Source organism: Oncorhynchus kisutch, linkage group LG3 (assembly GCF_002021735.2).
Source record: "Oncorhynchus kisutch isolate 150728-3 linkage group LG3, Okis_V2, whole genome shotgun sequence".
In the NCBI taxonomy this organism is placed as follows: domain Eukaryota; kingdom Metazoa; phylum Chordata; class Actinopteri; order Salmoniformes; family Salmonidae; genus Oncorhynchus; species Oncorhynchus kisutch.
Genome location: NC_034176.2, coordinates 42,669,095 through 42,694,430, shown reverse-complemented (window position 1 = coordinate 42,694,430; position 25,336 = coordinate 42,669,095). Strand labels below are relative to the sequence as shown.

General features: G+C 42.3%; 1 protein-coding gene across 2 annotated transcripts in view; it reads left to right on the top strand.

Annotated features, from left to right (window-relative positions):
* The window catches only part of LOC109874007 (whirlin), a 95,530-nt gene that overhangs the window by 52,009 nt on the left and 18,185 nt on the right, over nt 1-25,336 (top strand). For both annotated transcript variants that reach the window (XM_031806558.1, XM_031806550.1), the window contains exons 4-5: nt 9,789-10,015; nt 21,348-21,384. In XM_031806558.1, coding sequence (XP_031662418.1) covers nt 9,789-10,015; nt 21,348-21,384 — 264 coding nt within the window. The remainder of the gene's footprint in view (nt 1-9,788; nt 10,016-21,347; nt 21,385-25,336) is intronic.

Genomic DNA, 25,336 nt, shown 5'->3' with positions numbered 1-25,336 from the left:
CTCTATTCTCCTTTCCCTCTCTTATGTCCTCTTTCTTCCCCTCTACCTCTCTCTTACTTCAGCCTGTTAAACACTGACCTGAGGCCTGTCTGTCTGCTACCTCTGGCAGATATCAATGGGAAACAGCTAGATATCAAACTATTGTTTCTTTTTAGTATGCAGTTTGCACCTGCATTATCACCAGGTGTATACATGATTAATTACCACAAAGGCTGTACGTGATTGCAGACATTATTGTGGCGATGTTAATGTTCTATACAACCTGTTTGTATATGGATGAAGTTATCTATAGCCCTGTGAATTATGGAGTAAAAAAAATATGTTTGAGAACAGGGACATTCAATGTTAGCCTGGTCAAGCAGTGAAACAGAATGTGAGCTATCAAGTTCTGGCTGATTTCATGAGGCTAATTCAATGTTGCTCTTTGGATTCAAGGCCTTTTCTGAAGTTATTTGACAGAAGCTATGAGAAACAAAATGCCTCTTCTTTTCTCTCCTCTGACAGTGGATAAACTAAACTCCTCTAAATGTATCTTATTAGTCATCCTGTCACTGAGGAGCAATAAGACACCGTCCGTCAGCCAGGTGTCAGCCCCATAACGAGGGCCTCTATCAAGCCAGTCTGGATACAGCTGTTGTCTAACGGGCGGTGTGACAGATGATCGTGTGCCTGTCCCATCTGTGTGCAATGACGTGGGATTTAATTAGTGTCACTCCCCCAGGGGATCGGACGCTGTCTTATCCAGCCTACAGCCCTGCCTTTTATTTTATTTTAACAGGCCAGCCCACTGGCTCACTATACTTTCCCCCCTACTTTTGAACAGAGCCCTATGGGGATGGGGTGCCACTTGGAACCATTATTTATTTAAGACAAAAAATGAAGGCAAGGAACGTTGAACAAGCCCTGTGCCATTTCAAAAGTCTCTGTTCCTATTGGAATTTGTGCATGTTTAGCGTTTTGTTTTTCCCCAAAATCTTTTCATTGTTTTTCTGAATTTTTTTGAAAATCTTTTTGGTGACATATTTGAGCTCAACCTAAACTTACAAATCTCTTATTCCTTAAATGGGGACAATAGAACATTTAAATACATTTCAGGGCCTGTTTTATCTCAGGCTCTGTACTTTACTTAGCATGGGTTTGTAGGATGTATAGTTTTGAAATCCGAAATGTACTTTATGAGGGTAGTATACAATATTATGCGTTGTTTCGAAAATGCCACCAGGGGGGTCAGAGTTTACCAGGTTAACCTATGTAGACACTTTATGTTGGTGTTTCTGTTATTTTGGCGGTTACCTATTGGTACACATACAGTACATATAAAAAACAAACATAAAAATATAGCCAATAATAGCAGCCAAATATCTTAAAGTGAAATATCCTAGATCATCTTATGGGTGTACATGATGGCCTTGGTCAAGGTTGTTAGTATCTCAACACGAACTCCATTAAGTTTGGCAGGCATTGAACATTAATACCCAAACTTTACACAATACAATATTCAGTTCAAACCAACTTTTGACAATGCTTTTTTTTTCTCCACAGCTGTTGAAACTGCTAAGATTATTTGCTTTTCTTGAAAAGACATGTCGAATTTTTGATTGTAACCAAAGAGCATGAGAACGGGGCAAAATGGAAGAATCTTATTGAGAATTTTTCTTAAGACATCAACAAACCTATTTCCAAAGAGCTTCAACAGTTAATCAGTGCCAAAACATATGCATGTAGTTTCTTATTAGAGAACAACCCCGGGTCTATGAACCAAGCACACATTTTATCTCGCAACCCTGGTGTATGCAATTCAAATAGACGTGTTCAATCTTTGCATACAGCTTGAGATCACAATAAAACATTGACAAGGGCCTGTAGCTGGAACATTTCACAGGCTGCCATTTTGGAAATAGCCTCTGCCACTTCTCATCCACAGATAGGTGCCAGTGTCTTGTCTCTTTGGCTGGCAACCCTCTGAAAAACAACATTTAGTGTGTTTGGGAGAGATTGTCCATTTGCTGTACCGTGTCCGTAATAGCCCCTCTCTCTCAGGCGACCTGGAGATAAACTATCAAGTCAGACAACTGTCTCGGCCACCCAAAATAGGAAATTGCCCTTAGCCTCTCTTCCTTCGTTTTTTTTTCTCTCTCTCTACCCCCCTTCTCGCTCTCTCTCTGAGAAAGGACAAGAACATTGTGTATGGACAATTGCTCCTCTCAGTCTCGTCTGACTCATAACCATTTTATTTCACGCTTCATCTCGGATGATCAATGAAACGCCAGTTGGAAATGACGGTTCAATCTATCGACTTTGAGCAGCTGAGTTACAGTACGCTGGAGGGGTCCCATACTGCCACAGAGTAAGCATTACAGAGGCAGGGGGCTGAGGGACATGGACTTTGTGTGAGTCCCAAATGGTACCCTATTCCCTTTATAGTGCACTGTAGTAAAACTCTCCCGTTCAGTGGCTGCACCTCAGATGCCCTGGCTGGGCGATGTAAATTAGACCCTCTCACCCCCCCCCCCCCCCCCCCCTCCATCTCTTTCCCTCCCTCCTCTTCAATGAGTTATGGAGGTTCACTCAAGCTGATTCTTCCACTGCTTATACTGTAAATGCATTAGTGTTAGGAGGGAGGGAGAGGAGGGGAGAAGTCAATAACTCATTTCTTACTTTACTTCCTCTTGCGGAAAGAGAATTGGCCATTTGAAGAGGTCCCGTAATGCCACTATACATCCTCAGCTTCTCCTGTGTTTCTCAGATTTTCTGTTGTCTTTTATTTCACACTAGACTAACTTATTATTTTTTAAGGAGTGGGGCAGTCCTTTCTTTTTTTATGTTTAATGGATAGGATAGAGATTATGAGGCAGGGGGAGAGAGCTAGACCACCCCAGGCCTTTAGACTAACTCATTCTGATGCTCTGAGAAGACGAGTATAAGACTTGAGAAATGGAAAAACAACATTGATACACTTCAGTCTATGTAGAAGTTATTTCATTGTGAATTATATTTCTATTAGATACTAATCATGTTACATATTGATAGCAAAGACGCCTTTTGTATCCCCCTGTAGATCATGTTTTCCTTACTAAGGGACAGATAGAAATGGGGAAAAAATGGTTACCTGGAGGAAAATGGGGGAGGGTCATGTTTTTTTCAATTTCAGTCAAGGGGAGGGTTTAGTATTTTTTTTACATGGTCCAGGGGAGGGTCATGTAATCTTGCCCTCAGAACAGCTGCAATTCATCGGGGCATGAACTCTACAAGGTGTCGAAAGCCTTCCACAAGGATGCTGGCCCATGTTGGTTCCAATGCTTCCCACAGTTATGTCAAGTTGGCTGGATGTCCTTTGGGTGGTGGACTATTCTTGATTCTTGGGAAACTGTTGAGTGTGACACAAACCAGTGTGCCTGGCACCTACTACCATACCTCATTCAAAGGCACTTAAACATTTTGTCTTGCCCATTCACCCTCTGAATGGCACACATACAAAAGCCATGTCTCAATTGTCTCAAGGCTTAAAAATCCTTCTTTAACATGTCTCCTCCCCTTCAACTACACTGATGGAAGTGGATTTAACAAGTGACATCAATGAGGGTTCATAGCTTTCACCTGGATTTACCTGGTCAGCCTATGCCAAAACTAGGCTACATTTTGAGGGCTCCCGAGTGGAGCAGTGGTCTAAGGCATTGCATCTCAGTGCTAGAGGTGTCACTACAGACTCTGGTTCAATCCTTGGCTGTATCACAAGTGGCTGTGATTGGGTTAGGGGAGGGTTTGGCCAGGGTAGGCCTTCATTGTAAAATAATTTGTTCTTAACTGACTTGCCTAGTTAAATAAATGTTGATTTTTTTTAAATTAACACAGCAATGGATATTCCAACCCTGAGCCCTGGCCTGCTCTGCTGTTTCTGATTGAAAACGTTTTTGTGTGCTGCTTAACCAATGGCTGTGCTACGTGGGGCTATGGTGGCAGTTCAGGAGATGAGTAACTAGCTAGCAAACGTAGTTAAACAACAATACAAAAGACAATATCAGAATGTAATGTACCTAGTTGGCTATAGAATCACCAGAAGCAAACTGCACGATCAATTTAGGAGTCTGCAAACTCACCATATTGAACTTGCAGATACATGTGCTTCACAGAGTGTATTCAGACACACTGTAGTTTTGAGGAGATGGGAAACGTTGCCCATGCTATGGAAATGGAACGCGTGGTGATTTCTGGGCGATTCAGGGACAAGGAGCGCTGTCCTTCAAGGAGTGAATGGGAGTCTTTTGGGGGCTAGGTCAAAAGCACCAAAATTTGCAGAATTTCGTCAACAAAATTACAACATTACAAATCTTTTAGTGTTTAAATCGTGACATTAGGTACTATCAAGGAAAAAAGTATACACTGACTTTGAGAAGGGATTGCGTGATTAGCAACCGCGTTACGCAGCATGACAACGTGACCGCGATTGGTTGACAGTCTGCTTGTGGGATGTTATACGCTCCTTCGTTCATTGTATTCCTATCTCCTTTCTATAATATCTCTAGCAAATGCAACATGCAATGCGCGCTAGCTTAAAGATGCAGACAAATAGGAAAATGTGATAGACCGTCTGTTAAATTACACATTTCTCGAGGTAGGAATATCAAAAAAATATGATCAATGGCTCATTCGAGAAAATAAATCCTTCCGAGTTATGACATCGGCCAATATTGAAATCAGACATGTATGATAGATGTTTTTCGCGGTCTAAACGTCTGTAATCCTATCAACTTCTAGTGTACAGTCGTGGCCAAAAGTTTTGAGAATGACACAAATATGAATTTTCAGAAGTCTGCTGCCTCAGTTTGTATGGTGGCAATTTGCATATACTCCAGAAAGTTATGAAGAGTGATCAGATGAATTGCAATTAATTGCAAAGTCCCTCTTTGCCATGCAAATTAACTGAATCCCCCAAAAACATTTCCACTGCATTTCAGCCATGACACAAAAGGACCAGCTGACATCATGTCAGTGATTCTCTTGATAACAAAGGTGTGAGTGATGAGGACAAGGCTGAAGATCACTGTCACAAAACATAGAATGCCCACCCCAACTCACGCCCTGACCAAACTAAATAGAGACATAAAAAAGGAACTAAGGTCAGGACGTGAAAGCTCCCAAGACATTCCAGCAAGCGCCAGGACCATCTCCTAAAGTTGATTCAGCTGCGGGATCGGGGCACCACCAGTACAGAGCTTGCTCAGGAATGGCAGCAGAGAGGTGTGAGTGCATCTGCATGCACAGTGAGGCGAAGACTTTTGAAGGATGGCCTGGTGTCAAGAAGGGCAGCAAAGAAGCCACTTCTCTCCAGGAAAAACATCAGAGACAGACTGATATTCTGCAAAAGGTACAGGGATCGGACTGCTGAGGACTGGGGTAAAGTTATTTTCTCTGATGAATCCCCTTTCTGATTGTTTGGGGCATCCGGAAAAAAGCTTGTCCAGAGAAGACAAGGTGAGCGCTACCATCAGTCCTGTGTCATGCCAACAGTAAAGCATCCTGAGACCATTCATGTGTGGGGTTGCTTCTCAGCCAAGGGAGTGGGCTCACTCACAATTTTGCCTAAGAAGACAGCCATGAATAAAGAATGGTACCAACACATCCTCCGAGAGCAACTTCTCCCAACCATCCAGGAACAGTTTGGTGACGTACAATGCCTTTTCCAGCATGATGGAGCACCTTGCCATAAGGAAAAAGTGATAACTACGTGGCTTGGGGACAAAACATCGATATTTTGGGTCCATTTTGGGATTGTGGTCAATCCTCAAAGACCCACAAATTCTGACAAACTCCAATCATTGATTATGCAAGAATGGGCTACCATCTGTCAGGATGTGGCCCAGAAGTTAATTGACAGCATGCCAGGGCGAATTGCAGGTCAAGACTGCAAATGTTGACTCTTTGCATCAACTTCATGTAATTGTCAATAAAAGCCTTTGACACTTATGAAATGCTTGTAATTATACTTCAATATTCCATAGTAACATCTGACAAAAATATCTAAAGACACTGAAGCAGCAAACTTTGTGGAAATTAACATTTGTGTCATTCTCAAAACTTTGGTCCACGACTGTAGTGAGAGTGACTTTTATTACGGTGCTCTGTAATACCGGCGGGATTTCTGCCTGATTGAACGTCAATAACTCAGGTACACATGAAAACATGAAATGATCCAAGGAATCGATAGAATGGGAAAGGTAGGCCTAGCTTTTGAAAGTACCATGCTCAGATTCCTAATGACATCTCAGGTTATTATTATTTGCCAACTGGGACAGTTTCCTTACAAAGAAGACACACTGATTTGGCATTGGATAAATAATGATAAGATGAACACATAGGCCTATCACTCTGTCCATTAGTCTGTAATTTCGGTAATTTTTGTGGTATTAAAGAAATGTTCTGCTAATGTGTAAAATGTAGAATTGCATGAAATGTTTATAAATGTCAATCATAAAATGCTTTAACTATAAAGGAGATTTTTCCATCCCTACTCTACACGGTGGTTTGCAAACCCACAACCTTCTGGCAGTTTTTAAAACTGCATATCTGCATTATAAAAACTGCATTATATCCTTCCTGTTTGGCCCTGTCCGGGGGTGTCCTCGGATGGGGCCACAGTGTCTCCTGACCCCTCCTGTCTCAGCCTCCAGTATTTATGCTGCAGTAGTTTATGTGTCGGGGGGCTGGGGTCAGTTTGTTATATCTGGAGTACTTCTCCTGTCCTATTCGGTGTCCTGTGTGAATCTAAGTGTGCGTTCTCTAATTCTCTCCTTCTCTCTTTCATTCTCTCTCTCGGAGGACCTGAGCCCTAGGACCATGCCCCAGGACTACCTGACATGATGACTCCTTGCTGTCCCCAGTCCACCTGGCCATGCTGCTGTTCCAGTTTCAACTGACCTGAGCCCTAGGACCATGCCCCAGGACTACCTGACATGATGACTCCTTGCTGTCCCCAGTCCACCTGGCCATGCTGCTGCTCCAGTTTCAACTTCCACCTGACTGTGCTGCTGCTCCAGTTTCAACTGTTCTGCCTTATTATTATTCGACCATGCTGGTCATTTATGAACATTTGAACATCTTGGCCATGTTCTGTTATAATCTCCACCCGGCACAGCCAGAAGAGGACTGGCCACCCCACATAGCCTGGTTCCTCTCTAGGTTTCTTCCTAGGTATTGGCCTTTCTAGGGAGTTTTTCCTAGCCACCGTGCTTCTACACCTGCATTGCTTGCTGTTTGGGGTTTTAGGCTGGGTTTCTGTACAGCACTTTGAGATATCAGCTGATGTACGAAGGGCTATATAAATAAATTTGATTTGATTTGATTTGATATCTAAGTCTCTGGTCTGTCCAAGAAGTGAGGGTAAACGGTACACATGTTCTCTGCTATTCATTTTATTTAAATTATTATTTTGGGTATAGGGGAGGGTCAATTGTTTTTTTTTTTTCACGCATTCAGGGAGGGTTTAGGTCAAATATATTTTGCTGAAGGGAGGGCCATTCATTTTCATTTCAGAGAGGTCCAATTTTCTCCGTGTATAACTTTCACTCCCTAATAACTATTAAGCTCAAATCAAAGCTAAACTGCTTCTCAAACAGGAATAATCACTATGTCAAGTGTTTTGTTTGTGCTTTTGAAGAATGAATAGGCTGGAAGATAATAAGCATTGGTTGTTATGGTCTGCTAGAACATGGTTTCATGAATGTGATGTTCATGATGTTCCTTCCATAGATTTGGCCTCACATCAGTCCAATCTAAGCATACAGTAGATATAACAGGATTTGATGTCATTTTATCTGTAGCCAATGGCATTGAGTTGAGTTGAGTTTATTTTTTATTTTTACAGGGACGGTGCACATTAATCAACATTTCAGTAAAAGTGCCGGTTTTAGCCAGCCGGCTAATTTTCAACCGCAGTCCCTGGGCAGGTTATTAAAAACAATTACAATATAGACAATAGCAACATAGAACAAGCAAGACATAGCAACATAGGACAAGCAAGACATAGCATACAGACAGAGCAACATAAAACAAAAAGCAGCAAGACAAAATTCATAAAAGCAACAAAGTGTTTCCACACCTCACAAGCTACAGACAACAGACAACATGGAGTGGCAACACACAGCTAGGGACCATGTTCACAAATCTGATTGACCTTTAGCCATGTCTTCAAGCATTTTGTGAAAGTGTGATATGTGGTGCAGTTATGTGTGTCTGATGGCAGTGTATTCCAGACATGGGAAGCTCTCACAGAGAATGCAGATTTACTAAAGGTGCTTTTCCTTAGGGGAACTATACAGTCACCTCTCATGGCAGACCTTGTGGATCTGCTGCCATATGTCTGGGTTTTCTGTTTAACAAAAATATTGAGTGGAGGGGGAGCCAGGCCATTGAGGATCTTGAATACAAGACATGCGTCGGTGTATTGCACAAGATTTTCCCAACTCAAGAGCTCATGCTTTCTAAGGATGTGACAATGATGATGGCTATTGGGCTTCCTATCAAGCACTTTGAGAGCCTGTTTGTAGACAGACTGAATAGGTTTTAATGTTGTACAGCAAGCTTGGGCCCAACTAGTCAAGCAGTATGTTAAGTGGGGGAGTATCATAGATTTGAAGTACAGTTTTGCTACCTCTGTAGTCAAACAATTTCGTATAAATCGGAAATTAGCTAGGTTGAATTTGGTTATTTGAATTACCTTTTTCACATGCTTTTTAAAAGAGAGGTTGGAATCAAGTATGATGCCAAGGTACTTAAAATCGGATACCACCTGGAGCTTCTCCCCTGACACATAGACATCTGGCTCAGTAGCATCTGTTGCCCTCTTTGTGAAGAACATGCAAACAGTTTTTTTCACATTGAGATGCCTTCTTGGATGGGCACTTCTAATGTAAATCTATGGCATTTACCCAAAGGGCTTGAATTTTTGAGCTCTCTCTGTAAATTTTGAGGTGACGTAGTGTCCCCATGAGTGACAGAACACTGAGCCAATCACGGTGCAACTAGAGAACATTACCAACCCCTACTCTCTGTATTTTCCGCTGGCTGCCCCACCACCACACTGAGCTAGGCTGAAACACCTGCATTTTGGAGCTGCCTTATTCAAGAAAGCAAAAAAAAGAGACCATGTTTGTATGCGGCTTTATTAACTCTTTTTTTTTTTACATAGTTTGAAAACGGATATGTGACACGTATTAATGGCAAAATAATATGCAAAACATACTCTTTTTTTTTTAGCTAAACAGGTGTGGCTCAAAAGAGGTGGGGCTCTGCCTGTGATCCCTTATTGATGTCACTTGTTAAATCCACTTCAATCAGTGTAGATGGAGACAGGTTAAAAAAGGATTTTTAAGCCCTATGACAATTTTGACATGGATTGTGTGTGTTCCATTCAGAGGGTGAATGGGAAAAACAAAAGATTTAAGTGCCTTTGAATGGGTTATGGTAGTAGGTGTCAGGAGCACCGGTTTGTGTCAAGAACCGCAATGCTGCTGGGTTGTTTCGTGCTGGGTAGTTTCCCGTGTGTATCAAGAATTGTCCTCCACCCAAAGGACTTTCAGCCATCTTACCACAACTGTGGGAAGGATTTCAGTCAGTATGGGCCAGCATCTTTGTGGAACGCTTTCGACACATGGTTGAGTCCATGCCGCGACAAATTGAGGCTATTCTGAGGGCAAAAGGGAAGGTGCAACTCAATATTAGGAAGGTGCACCTAATGTTTGGTATACTCAGTGTATATCTACAAGTATAATTTCTCTTCTCTGTGGGTTCAGGTGGGCGACCAGCTGCTGGAGGTGAATGGGCGGAGCTTCGTGGCCATCCCCCATGATGAGGCGGTGAGGATCCTGAAGACGTGTCGCCACCTGCTGGTTAGGGTGAGAGACGTTGGCCGCCTGCCCCATGCCCGCACCGTGGTGGACCAGACCAAATGGATCAGCAGCCCTAGCCCCCCCAGCCCACCGCCCATAGCAGAGAGCACCGCCAGCCCAGCTACTACACGGTGATTTAGCACAAACAGGCACAACATTGTCAAAAGGGCAATCTCTTTGTGAATTCTATGGGTGTATCCCAAATGGCACCCCAATTCCCAATCGAGTACTCTACTTTTGACCAGAACCCTATGGGCCATTTGAGATGCTTCCTATGGGAGTTCTATGACATTTTTGTTTTCAGCGAAAAAGTCATGTTGAAGGTCACAGTTCTAACTGCAACTAGTGAGTGTAAGCACTTTTCTCTGTTTATTTTAAATTCCCTTTAAACCAAACATTCTTGGAATGTACAATGAACAGTGGCTCCAACATTCCCTTAAGAGGGATGTAGTATGTTTCATGCTTCAAACATTGAATGATATTTGCATTCAGTCAGTCATTTCTTATTTGAGCAGAAAGAATGTCTAGGGCATTGATGGAAAAATACTTTGTCTGCATGGCACCCTATTCCCTATTTAGTGCACTACCAGTACACTATATAGGGAATAGGATTCCATTTGGGATGCAGTCATTCTGTTGGGTGAAATCAATTATATTCAACCGGTTGACATTAAGATTAGCAACATAATTTAATATTTGTTTTCTTTATAAGACAGCCCCCATTAAAGAATTTCATCGAATTATCACGTAGCAAGGTAGCAGAATGAAATTACCATTGAGTCTCTGACCACTGTATTTATTTATCCTACCACTGTCAGTAGCAGGGCTTTTGTCATGCGAGTGATTGAGTGAGTAATGTGAGGCAGAATACATCCACTTCATTGTTGGGTTTGACTGTGACGTGTGATATGGTGCTCAGTCCCACAGCAAGCTGCCTGTCTCTCCCTCCTTTCCTCAGCTCTCTGTCACCAGCTCTAATGGAGGCAGGCTGTTTGAGAACCCTAGGAAGTATGCATTTCCCCTCAGCTCCTTTAGAAATCAAGCAAGGTGGCTTTTAGTCCTACACTTCCATATATTTGGCATCTCATTATTAGTGATATCCTCCTTCTAGCACTTTCTGTTTAATTACTAACCAAAGAGCCTACTCCGTCTTATGGCACAATTCAATCAAACCGCATTGCGTCAGCTGCTTAGCCTGGTGGAACCAGGCTAATCTGGCAATAACTCACATGCTGTTTCACTTTACGTATCCGTGATACGAAACGTGAGTGCAGCAGCCAATTTGCTTGACCAGGCCAGTAGCTTCTTTTCCCATGGGCGAATGACACCAGCGATTATTTCCAGAGTAAGAAGTGTGTGTTTGCGAGGGCAGTAGTTAGTCAACAAAGAAACTGCATAGCCTACACATTGCTGTGGTGGGTTCGAGTGCACTAAGTTCTGCTTCAGTGTAGTGTGTGTTATTGGCTGAACCTTGAGCTTCAGCTGTCTGAATGTCTGCTCTACTCTCTCCTGAATACTGTCCTTGACTGTTGTAATGACATTCACTGTTCAAGGTTATCAGGAAAACCTATGGCACTTTAGTGTGGGTGTATACTTGTGTGTGCAGTGGCGATTTTAGCATGGAAATATTGGTGGGGGCCAAATTATTTTTGCTTAAGATGCATGCCAGCTAAGCCACAACACTAAACAATGCATTAGTTGCACTATAACGGTGACAAACGTTGCCCACAAACTGTTAGGGCCTACATAAAGCTGTCCCAACAGAGCTTTCTTTTCAGCACCATGGAATGAATCCTTACCACTGCTACACCTGGCTATTAGTGAAGCCTTGTCTGGCAGCAAAACAGTTAATTCAGGCTCATTTACTACCTTTAAAAAAACCATGGCTGACTTGCTTAATCACATGTGGTTTCTACTGACAATTGAGATGTACAAACTATGGCATTAGGGGACGACGAGCTGACAGGAGGCAATCCGTAATTTTGATTAAGACATTAATGAGCGAGCTAGGATAACTATTTGTTGAGCACTTTTGAAATGTACAAAGACAGAATTCAGAACATAGGCCGTTGTTACAGTATTCTCCCTGTACACCAAGTCAGAAACGTAGGATTAATAAAGAGGGCATATAAGCAGACAGTGAAAGCTCTTACAATATTCGATGATGACATTTATCTAAAACAGGCTATACGCTACATATGCACCACCGACAGCAAACAGCTTACTTAACAACATACATTTAGTATTACTTTTTTAGCTACAGTATACATATCTCCCAGGCATATTACATAATTTATGCAGCAGCATACAATACATTTTTGAACTTGTTGTGTTGTGTTCACTTCAACAAGAAGGTGGCGTGGCAGTCATCAAAGTCTGGCATTCTCTGGATTTATGGTGCTTTCAAGACAACTGAGAACTCTGAAAAAACAAGGTTGAATCATGATGTCAGTGAGCTCTAATCATGATGTCAGTGAGCTCTAGAAAAAGGCCCGAGTTCCTGACTTGGAATTCTGAATTGGATGACCAGTCAAAACATATTTTCCCAATCGGAGCTTGTTTTTTTTCTCAGAGTTCCCAGTTATCTTGAACTCACTGAAGTCTGAGATTTTCCAGTTCCGAGTTTCCAAGTCAGGAACTCGGGCCTCTTTCTAGAAGTCATGCTCGATTGACAGCATGGCCAATATTTAATATTTAGACCCTTAACCCCAGACATGGACAACATACCCACTCCACTGAATAGCAGACTAGTGATTGCTTTGCAATGCTTGCAGGTAGCCACTGATTCCTTCCAAACCACTCATTGTTGAATTTCCAACTTGTTGTGTAATGTTTATGTCCAATGGCCGATGAGCAACATTACATTTTATCTATATTTTCTCTTGATAATTTCTCTTCATATAACAACAACTTCCCAATAAATCCATTATTTATTTTAGACAGGTCTGAAGAAGCATGATATGAATAAAATGTAGTCTATGTCAGAGGAAAAGAATATCATACTCTGGATTGTCCTTATGTTAGGTCCTGATGTGGCAATGCCAAATGGCTGTGGGCTAATTCTAAGATTTGCTTAGAAATCCGTGGCATTATTTTATATTATTTTATAGGATGAAGAGTGCAATTGAATCATTTTCTCCAAATTATTTGATGGAGTGTGCACATGCGGCTATGCTGTGTTGTGTAGTTAACAAATAATTACAAACTCCTATCCTTAATTTAGAGTTATTAATGTAACTTTAGTTTTTCCACAAACGTTGGGCTATAGGTTTTTGTTTTTAATACATTGTAAGGCTGCATGATGAGACTAATAAGGATAATTTGAAAAAAGTCGCTTGAAAAGGCATGAGCTCTGCTTTGTTTTTTTGCTCAGGCTGTACACACTTCAATCGTCTCTCATTCCCAATTTGACAAGCACTTAATAATGCCTCGAATTTCACGTCTGCATCTCCTTCGTGGCCGTAATGCAACCTAAAAAGATCTGTGCCTTTTGTGGCCCAGAGTGCTGCGTTGTGCCCTTCTCCCTGATTGCTGTGCAATCGGAAGCGCCTCTCCCACTCACATGGCTCTCAATCACATGATCGGGTCTGTCTCACAGGCTACAGGTGATGACAGACACATTGGAGACGCAACTGAGCATGTCCTTGTCCAATTCCGAGGTGCATAATTAAAGATATTGGAAGAACTGTCCAAAATGTACTTTTTGTCTGCCAACAAGATGAGAAGGCCTAACGAACAGCAAAACCACTAGCCTATGTCAATCCACTATCCCCCATAGTACAAAAGTCGACCTATCCTATTGTGTGCAATAAATAAATATTCCAAACATAGTCTGGGACAGTTAATATGTGGCTGACGCAACAGATCAGAACGTTTAGCTTAAAATGTTGATAAACTATTAGGGTATTTCTTCACATTATAAGTACAGCAATGCGCACATGGCAGTAGGCTATGAAAACACCACTATCAAAAATGACCGTGAATGCAATTATGCATGTAATGCATTTATTATTAAGGCGCATTTTTATGGTGAAAATTATCAAAATATATAGGCCTATGGGCTACATGAGGTGTGCGACCATGATTAGAGAAATTAGCAGGAAACAATACATGTCATCTACAGTTGAAGTCGGAAGTTTAAATACACCTTAGCCAAATACATTTCAACTCAGTTTTTCACAATTCCCTGCCTTAACTCAGTTAGGATCACCACTTTATTTTAAGAATGTGACATGTCAGAATAATAGTTGAGAGAATGATTTATTTCTTTTATCACATTCCCAGTGGGTCAGAAGATTACATACACTCAATTCGTATTTGGTAGCATTGCCTTTAAATTGTTTAACTTGGGTCAAACGTTTTGTGTAGCCTTCCAAAAGCTTCCCAGTAGTTGGGAGAATTTTGGCCCATTCCTCCTGACAGAGCTTGTGTAACGGAGTCAGGTTTGTAGGCCTCCTTGCTCGCACACACTTTTTCAGTTCTGCCCACAAATTTTCTATAGGATTGAGGTCAGGGCTTTGTGATGGCCACTCCAATACCTTGACTTTGTTGCCCTTAAGCCATTTTTCTACAACTTTGGAAGTATGCTTGGGGTCATTATCCATTTGGAAGACCCATTTGCGACCAAGCTTCAACTTCCTAACTGATGTCTTGATGTTGCTTCAATATATCCACATAATTTAACTTTCTCATGATGCCATCTATTTTGTGAAGTGTACCAGTCCCTCCTTCAGCAAAGCACCCCCACAACATGATGCTGCCACCCCCGTGCTTCACGGTTGGGATGGTGTTCTTAGGCTTGCAAGCCTCCTCCTTTTTCCTGCAAATATAACAATGGTCATTATGAACTAACAGTTCTATTATTGTTTCATCAGACCAGAGGACATTTCTCCAAAAAGTACGATCTTTGACCCCATGTGCAGTTGCAAATGGTAGTCTGGCTTTTTTATACCAGTTTTGGAGCAGTGGCTTCTTCCTTTCAGGTTATGTCGATATAGGACTCTTTTTACTATGGATATAGATAATTTTGTACCTGTTTCATACAGCATGTTCACAAGGTCCTTTGCTGTTGTTCTGGGATTGATTTGCACTTTTTGCACCAAAGTACGTTCATCTCTAGGAGACAGAACCGCTCCTTCCGTACCGATCCTTCCTGAGCGGTATGACAGCTGCGTGTTCCCATGGTGTTTATTCTTGCATACTATTGTTTGTACTGATAAATGTGGTACCTTCAGGCGTTTGGAAATTGCTCCCAAGGATGAACCAGACTTGTGGAGGTCTTGGCTGATTTCTTTTGATTTACCCATGATGTCAAGCAAAGAGGCACTGAGTTTGAAGGTGGGCCTTAAAATACATCCACAGGTACACCTCCAATTGACTCAAATGATGTCAATTAGCATATTTGCTTCTAAACACATTACATAATTTTCTGGAATTTTCCAAGCTGTTTAAAGGCACAGTCAATTTAGCGTATGTAAACTTCTGACCCACAGGAATTGTGATACAATGAATTATAAGTGAAATAATCTGTCTGTCAACAATTGTTGGAAAAATGTCATGTGTCATGGACAAAGTAGATGTCCTAACCCGACTTGCCAAAACTATAGTTTGTTAACAAGAAATGTGTGGAGTGGTTGAAAAACAAGTTTTAATGACTCCAACCTAAGTGTATGTAAACTTCTGACTTCAACTGTATGCACTTAAATAACGAATGGAAGACGATTTTCATGTGGTTCATTTTCATGCCAGCCAGGAAGGCTATACTCCTGTTGTAAAGATAAACAATGTGCTTAATATTATTAAAGTTGAGAAATAAATATAATAGGCCTACTCTTTAGAAAGCCTATGGGATCCTCCACTTTTTAGTAGAGGCCATCACTCGGTTTTGTGACTCGTGATCACCAGTGTGGCGGTGATGCAGCAGCCCTAGTCATTGTGCCATTGCGCCAAACCGCCACAAGGGGGAGTTAGAACGCTGATTATGCTTTCGTTCCGGTCCTTAGAATGGGAGAAATGAGCCCCTCCTCTCTTTCCCTCCCTCTACCTCCCTCCCAAACACAAGCCAGAACACATAACCAAGATGCATGTGTGTGAGGCTATTTCTCAACATGGAAGGGGCCCTCTGGTTAAATTCGATGGTAATGCTTCATTATTAATTTGCCCCCATTTATTTTCTCATTTGCAAATGGATTCACATGGCTGATCTGGAGCAGGCCAATAGGCTAAATAATTACTTCATGCTTTTTACAGAGATCATGGACCGCTCTTATTAGAAAATTATGTGCAGCAGCACAGCTCCCTACATCTAACTCACTAGGGAAGTGGTCAGATGACGCAGATGCTCCGGGATTCTTCCGATGGCATTGAGGAGTACACCACATCAGTCACTGGCTTCATCAATAAATGCATCGATGACGTCATCCCGACAGTGACCATACATACTGTGGCGTACAGCAGGTCAGCCACCAGGGAGAGACTCGTCGAGGCCTGGTGACAGACGGAGTATACATCACCAGGCGATGGCTCCATCTGCTGGACGTGCCAGGTCTCGACAGCTCTCCGGCCGGGACAAAATGGAGTTGATTGGGAACTGGTGAGGAATCAAGGGCTGATTGCTCACCAGCTGTGCACGGCCCTTAAAGCTGCCAGAAGGGCAGCACACAAGGGAGAGTGGGGGAAGAAAGGACTCTCGTATAGTTGGGGACGGTTACAGAGGGAACAGGAGTGAGTGCAGTTGTGATCCCGACAGGATACAGCAAGACCCGGTGCCCAGAAGACGGTATCCCGGAGAGGGTCTCAAAGGGGAGACCTATCCTTTTCTTTTTTCTTTATTATTTAAATAAACACCCTTGAAACCGAGTTTATCCTACTCTGTCCGTGTCTGATCTGTGTAAACGTCTTGACCAAACCCCCTGGTCTACCAAAGTAGACCTAACCCAATCAGAAGCCATGGATGAACAATCAAACAGGCAAAGTGACAATACAGGACAAAGATTGAATCAAACTACATTGGCTTCCGGTGATCGTCGGATGTGGCAGGGCTTGCAAACTATTATCGTCTACAAAAAGAAGCACAGCTGCGAGCTGCCCAGTGACAAACCTACCAGATGAGCTAAATAACTTTTATGCTCGCTTCAAGGCAAGCAACACTGAAGCATGCATGAGAGCATCAGCTGTTCTGGGCGACTGTGTGATCACGCTCTCCGAAGCCGATGTGAGTAAGATCTTTAAACAGGTCAACTTTCAGACGGATTACCTGGATGTGTACTTCGAGCATGGGCTGACCGACTGGCATGTATCTTCACTGACATTTTCAATGTGTCCCTGACCGAGTCTGTCATACCAACATGTTTCAAGCAGACCACCACAGTCCCTGTGCCCAAGAACACCAAGGTAACCTGCCTAAATGACTACCGACCGGTAGCACTCACGTCTGTAGCCATGAAGTGCTTTGAAAGGCTCACATCAACACCATTATCCCAGAAACCCTAGACCCACTCCAATTTGCATACCGCCCCTTTCCCACCGGGACAAACTGAACACCTACGTGAGAATGCTATTCATTGTCTACAGCTCAGCGTTCAACACCATAGTGTCCTCAAAGATCATCACTAAGCTAAGGACCCTGGGACTAAACACCTTCCTTTGCAACTGTAATGTCGGACTTCTTGACGGGCCGGCCCCAGGTGGTAAAGATCTGCCAGGCTGAACCTCAACACGGGGGCCCCTCTGGGGTGTGTGCTCAGTCCCCTCCTGTACTCCCTGTTCACCCATGACTGCATGGCCAAGCACGACTCCAACACCATCATTACGTTTGCAGAGGCCAGAACAGTGGTAGGCCTGATCACCTACAATGATGAGACAGCCTATAGGGAGGAGGTCAGAGACCTGACAGTGTGATGCCAGGATAACAACCTCTCCCTCAACATGATCAAGACAAAGGAGATGATTGTGGACTACAGAAAAAGGAGGACCGAGCACAACCCCATTCTCATCCACAGGGCTGTAGTGGAGCAGGTTGAGAGCTTCAAGTTCCTTGGTGTCCACATCACCAACAAACTATCATGGTCCAAGCACACCAAGACAGTCGTAAAGAGGGTATGACAATGCCTATTCCCCCTCAGGAGACTGAAAAGATTTGGCATGGGTCCTCAGATCCTCAAAAAGTTATACAGCTGCATCATCGAGAGCATCCTGGCGGGTTGCATCACTGCCTGGTATAGCAACTGCTCGGCCTCCGACCACAAGGCACTACAGAGGGCAGTGCGTACGGCCCAGTACATCACTGGGGCCAAGCTTCCTGCCATCCAGGACCTCTATACCAGGCGGTGTCAAAAAATGCTAAAGACTCCAGCCTCCCTAGTCAGAGACTGTTCTCTCCGCTACCACACGTGCAAGCGGTACCAGAGCACCAAGTCTAGGTCCCCCCATTTTTACACTGCTGCTACTCTGTTTATTATCCATGCGTAGTCACTTTACCTCTACCTACATGTACCTCAATAACCTCAACTATCCGGTACCCCCACACATTGACTCTGTACCGCTACCCCCTGTATATAGCCTCGCTACTGTTACTTTATTGTTGCTCCTTAATTATTTTATATTTTTCTAGTTTTTTTATATATATGTATTTTTTTATTTTTTTTACTTCAGTTTATTTTAGTAAATATTTTCTTATCACTTTTTTTCTTAACTGCATTGTTGGTTAAGGGCTTGTAAGTAAGCATTTCACTGTAAGGTCTACAGTACCTGTTGTATTCGGTGCATGTGACAAATAAAATTGGATTTGATTTGTAACAATGTAATTGACTGTTGTTTGTACAAAGTAGATGAGCTAGGTGTGCTAGATGTCAGCATTTAACCACCAGCTTTACTAAAATGTATCAACGGCCGGATCACTCTGATATACACTGAGTGTAAAAAAACATTTAGAACACCTGCTCTTTCCATGACATAGACTGACCAGGTGAATCCAGGTGAAAGCTATGATCCCTTATTGATGTCACCTGTTAAATCTACTTCAATCTGTGTAGATGAAAGTGAGGATACAGGTTAAAGAATAATTTTTAAGCCTTGAGACATGGATTGTGTATGAGACATGGATTGTGTATGTGTGCCATTCAGATGGTGAACGGGTAAGACAAAATATTTAAGTGCCTTTGGATGGGGTATGGTAGGTGCACTGGTTTGAGTGTGTCAAGAACAGCAATGCTGCTGGGTTTTTCACACTCAACAGTTTCCCATGTATGTTGGGGAAAAAACGATCGGTAACTGTAATTTGTTATGTTACCAGAAAAAAATATTGTAATCAGATTACAGATACTTTAGAAAAACTCGATAACTGCATCGAGGATTACTTTTAAATTCAGAAAGGATGTTTCCGAAAAAAAATCCTAGACACTTCTGTTTTTTTCAATGATATTCATATTAGCATTGAAAAAAGGCTCACATTTAAGGTGGTTCTACCTGAGTGAGTCTGACCACAAGTCAGAGACCAGTATTTGAACCCAATAATGGTTGAATTCAAGAAGTTTAAACTGCCTTTAAATCATTGTTTTTGAAACAGCCTGTGAAAAATTCACTCTTGCAACATCTGCATAGTGAGGATCCAGCCAATGGAATAAAAGTGGGGCTTTTATTGCTCAATCTAATTCATGCTGATAAAAACAGTGCTGGCACACTTTTGATAGACTTAAAGGTGCAATCTGTAGTTGCTGCATCCATTTTTGGAGTTTCAATTATATATATTAATGTAAAGATATCATTTAATTGTATTATTCTATGTAGTAGAAAGTGATGGGTTAGAAAATGTAACATCCTTTAACATTGATTTGTGTGTTATTCTAATGCCTTTTAAAGGGAAAGTAATCTAAAAGTAACTGAATGTAATCAGATTACGTTACTGAGTTTGGGTAATCCAAAAGTACAATTTTGGACAGGTAACTAGTACCTGTAATGGAATACATTTAGAAAGTAACCTACCCAACACAGGGAACAAGTATGGTCCACCACCCAAAGAACATCCAGCCAACGTCACACAAATTTAGGAAGCATTGGAGTCAACATTGGCCAGCATCCCTGTGGAATGCTTTCGACACCTTGTAGAGTCCATGCCCCGATGAATTGAGGTTCTTTTGAAAGTGTTCCCAATGTTTTGTACACTGTATAAGGATTATATATTGAACTAAAATATAACATGCAACAAATTCGAAGATTTTACTGAGTTACAGTTCATTTAAGGAATTCAGTCAATTGAAATAAATTAATTAGGCCCTAATCTATGGATTTCACATGACTGGGAGTACAGATATGCAACTGTTGGTCACAGATACCTTACAAAAATGGGCCTCACAGTGGGCCTCAGGATCTCATCATGGTATCTCTGTGCATTCAAATTTCCATTGATAAAATGCATTTGTGTTTGTTGTCCGCAGCTTATGCCTGCCCATATTATAACCCCGCCGACCACCATGGGGAACTTTGTTCACAACGTTGACATCCGCAAACCTCTCGCCCACACAATGGCATACACGTTGTCAGCCAAATTCTCTAAAATAACGTTGGAGGTAGCTTATGGTAGAGTAGTGAACATTAAATTCTCTGGCAACAGTACTGGTGGACATTCCTGCCAATTGCATGCTGACTCAAAACTTGAGACATCTGTGACATTGTATTGTGTGACAGAACTACACATGTTAGAGTGGCCGTTTATTGTCCCAAGCACAAGGTACACCTGTGTAATAATCATACTGTTTAATCAGTTTCTTGATGTGCCACACCTGTCAGGTGGATGGATTATCTAGGCGAAGGAGAAATGCTCACCAACAAGGATGTAAACAAATTTGTGCACAAAATCTGAGAGAAATAATAGTTTTGTGCCTATGGAACATTTCTGGGATCTTTTATTTCAGCTCATGATACATGGCACCAACACTTTACATTTTGCTTTTATATTTTTGTTCCCCTGTCCTACCGTAATCAACACACACAAATTTTACAGTAACAATGAAATAGAATATAACAGAATAAAATAGAAAGGATATTTTTCACGATGGCTAATGCTTCCAGTACTCACGTGGGAAAAAGTTTTTGGAAACAATTCTGAGAGTTATTTGCCAAAAATAGATTCATTAGAATCTCCTCAATCAAAACATCTTGCCTGTATGGAATTCTGAAAGTGTATTTGAAAAGTGATTTGGTCTACGCACGCAACTTTTAATTGAGGAACCACTGTATGTAGAGAATAGTGTGCCAATTTGGGATGCATCTGTTGGCTTCCTTTTTTGCTGAGGCACAGGGAGCACTGCTGCCAGTTCTCTCCGGGCTGTTGTTGTTGTTTTCATGTCATATTACACATTTCAAAGTCATTTGTGCTTGGTTGTTATATGTGCTATTGTAAAATGGTTTTTCTGTCAGTGGTTCATAATGTGAGCATCTTTAATGTTCTACTGTTTTTTGTTGCAGGCCATCTTCAGCGCGGGCTACACCTGTATTAGGAAAGGTAAGTCAAATTCTACTACATCTCCTATACTACGTGATGCTACTATATCGTCATTGATAAATAAACGTATAATATCCGAGTTCTTTTCCCTCCATATTAACCCCAAATGAATGACATCAGCAGTGAAGAAGACACGGACATCGCATACACACATTTATAATAGGTCTCTTTAATTGAGGGGTCACCAGATTTGGCCACACTTAAGGCCTTTTAGACTGACCGTTCACTATCTTCAGATTAAATCTTAATATTCTAGTACCCTTTAACCTCACAGACAGCTGAGCACATCATACATGAACTACACAGTATGTGTGTCCCAAATGGCAGACTATTACTATATAGTGGGCTACCAGGGCTACCCGTGATGTTTTGTTAAAGTCCCATAACTTGAGTCACAGCTCTTCAGGGTCGGATACAATCTGCAATATAATTGAACTAGCCGCAAAGTGCCTCTGGGCCCTGGTCAAAAGTATAGGGTCCCATTTGGGATGCACACTAAATCTTACAGTACCATTAAGGTACGAATCTATAGCTCAAAGTGGGAGTACTTAAAGCAAGACCAGGGCTATGTCCCAAAATGGCACCCTATTCCCTATATAGTGTACTAGATCCCTATGGGCTCTGGTCAAACGTAGTGGTCTATGTAGGGAATAGGGTGCTATATGGGATGCAATTTAGTAGCAAATGCAGAAAACATAGAAAGCTGTAGGATTTACTGGAAGAGAAGAAAGAGAGGCACTTTGCGGCTAGTTCGATTGGAAATTCAATACTGCAGATGGTATCTGACCATGAAGAGCAGTGACTCAAGTTATGGGACTTTAACAAACCATCACGGGTTAGGTACTATATGTACATATTGTGTTCTACCGTTTTACAGTTAAGAGTAGCTCACCCCTGCTTTTCTCTTCTATCTCTCTTTCTCTCTCTCACTCTCTCTTTCTCTCGCTCGCTCTCTTGTTCTTGCTCTCTCTCTCTTTCTCTCTCTATTTCCTAGCAAGAGAGGCACTGAAGTGAAGAGGAAATTCAACAACTCTCCATGTTCAGGCCTTCTTCACAGGCCAAAACGTGGTGATTTTAACAATAAAGAAGCATTTTTATCCACTGTCCTCCCAAGAGTTGCTGAATTTCATCCTCACTTCATTCCTAACATCCATGACCTCATCCTTAGTTGGACATTTTGATCGATCCTGTCAAGGGACAGTGACAGCCACCTGACAAGACGCCATCACCATGGCGACTCAAAGTCAGGTCTCGTCAATAAAAGAGAAAAGCGAGGGAAGAGTCCTTCGTTAGTAGTCATCTTTAATTAAAGGGGAACACTGAGCTAATCTCATGGAGGAAATGCTGTATTCCGTATTCAGCCATGACGCGTCACTGTTGTTGTCCCTAAAACCTCACGCTACTCGTGAGCATTCACTATCTATGCAATGCAACAGATGACGTAGAATTACAGTTTACAGTAGTATGACTATTAGGGCAAGCAGTGTGTTTATCAGCTGAGATATGTAGAGAGAGTTGATCCATTTCTTTGGAGACCCTGAGGTTCTCCTCATGTTCTCCAGTTTGGGAATAGTCTCTTCTCACAGCCACTATATGAGTGTGCAGAGCGCCCTGAGTCTGGTGAGAGAAATATCAACTTGATGGTTGAGCAATTCTAGGATCTGAAGCTTTCATTTGTATGATGGTTTACCTTCTACTGCTGTGAGTAGAGTGATGTGTACCTGTGCACCAGTCAGGCTCTTCTGAGGAGGCTTGCAGAGTGGTCCCATGGTGGTGATGAGAGGCAGGATTCAATGACAGACAGCCTAGACACTCAATCATACACACGAGCATGCAAACACGCATGTGTGCCACACACACCACACACACACTCAATCATCATAAACACGTTGAGACACAAAGGAGCGCAATGGCACCACCAATAGTTTCACACACAATATAGACACGTGTGTGTGTGTGTGAGTGTGTGTGTGTGTGTGCGTGTGAGTGTGTGTGATTTTCAGTGTCTAGGGTGAGTTCTGGCAGCCAGAGAGAGGTTAATGGCCCTGGAACCAATCTCACAGTCACACACACACAGATACCATTCTCTCACAGTCAAAACAGCAGGAGAACACCTTATGGTGCCGCCTGCCTAGAAGTGAGGACTCATGACCAATATCAATGCTACCTCACTCACAACAACCAGCTTTAGAAAAACACATTCGCTTGCTGTGAAATGATACAGGTACGCAAACAAAAGCTCTGTCTTTCCTCCTTCTAACCTAGACCAACACATTCAAATCTACCAGTTCCTCAATGTGTCATCTAACCTTGCGATGGTTGCAGCTTTGTTTCCAAAGAGGGGATGTCTTTTATTTGGCTTGTTTCCTAAATTGCACCCTATTCCCTAAATAGTGCACTACCTTTGACCAGAGCCCATAGGACACATCCTCGTATCCCTAATGCATTCAGTCAGTCTGGCTTGCGGCTGTTAAAATGATACTCTGACCTGTATTAAATCAACATGCTCTCACCACCAATCTCCAATTACAAATCTCATTAGTTGCAGACCGCCAGAGGCACCCAGTTTGGACTCATTCCTGATGAATAGCTGTTTAATTTTAGCAAGGTCCTTTGATGTAGATCCAATTGTAAGCATTCTAAGCACATTTGTATGTTGGCTTTCTGTTCACAATGGAGCTCAATGGTGAGAGAGTGAGAGAAAGAAAGAGATAAACCGAGAGACAGACAGAGAGGCCCAGACAGAGACCGAGGTGACTCGAAAGAGCTATACTGTGCTTGATCACACTTTCTGTGATTGATTATGCTGAAAGTGTTTTCTCCGCAGTTTTCCCTGTCCTTAGTCATGCTCTAATGTTCACATCATCAACTCTCCTTTACACCTTTTGTAGACCTTCAACTGTATCTCAAACCCGATACGTAACCATAAAAGTGACTGCTCTTCCATTGTATGGATTTCACTGCAGAATATGGAAGCTCACGTAAACTCCACAGGGTTGTGTTACTTGGAATGCTACCGGGGTAAACCCTTGTAGGGTCACCTTGGGGAGAAATGAATGTCTTCATTGATTCCCAAATGGCACCCTGTTCTCTCTATTGTGCACTACTTTTGACCAGAGGCTCTGGCCAAAAGTAGCACACTACATAGGGAATAGGCTTCCATTTGGGAATTTCTCTGGTCTGAGCTAAGTATGGTGCTGGTGGAGAAGTGAGGGCAGCACAGCGCAGGACAGGAGCCCAGCGTGACTGACAAATTCCCTTAGTAATTCATAGGAACAAGAGTCAATGCTCCTGACCTGCTAACTGTCTCTGTCATTTTTTCTCTTTACTCTCTGGGCCCTGCAACATATTCATCCTCCTGGTGCTCCTCTTGACAATCTGCTTCACATTCCCAGGCGTCTATAACCTCCAACATTTTGTGTCCTCAAAAAGGTGTGCTGCGGGTATATCATCTGTCAAAACATAACCATCTGTGTTAGACATCCTCTCCACATACACGCACAGCTCTTATCCAGGCACCCATTTTAGAATGAGTGGAACTGCATCGTTTTGAGTGCCATAGTTTAACCATGAATGGTATTTAAGATTCATCAATGGCTAGGTACTCAATATTCTATGTTCCCGGTCTATTTAAAGCTGGAATGGTCATTTCAAGCTGCAGCTGAATAACAATGATACAGTTATTGGTCTCACCCTAACACTGATGACTTTGAAGTGGTTTCTATTGTTGGAGCTTGAGAAATGCTTGTTGGTGTGCTGTTGCTGTGTGTGGGATGTCTGAGAGCAAAGGAGATATGCTGTACAGCAGACTCTGTACGCGCTCTGAAATAAAGGTTGAGATTTTTCTTAAAGGGGTACAAACGCTTGTCACTGTAGCGGTACACTCTAAGGTATGTCCTTTGTACCTTTCGTTAACAATACTGTACCCTAACCAAACCCTTAATTCCAAGAG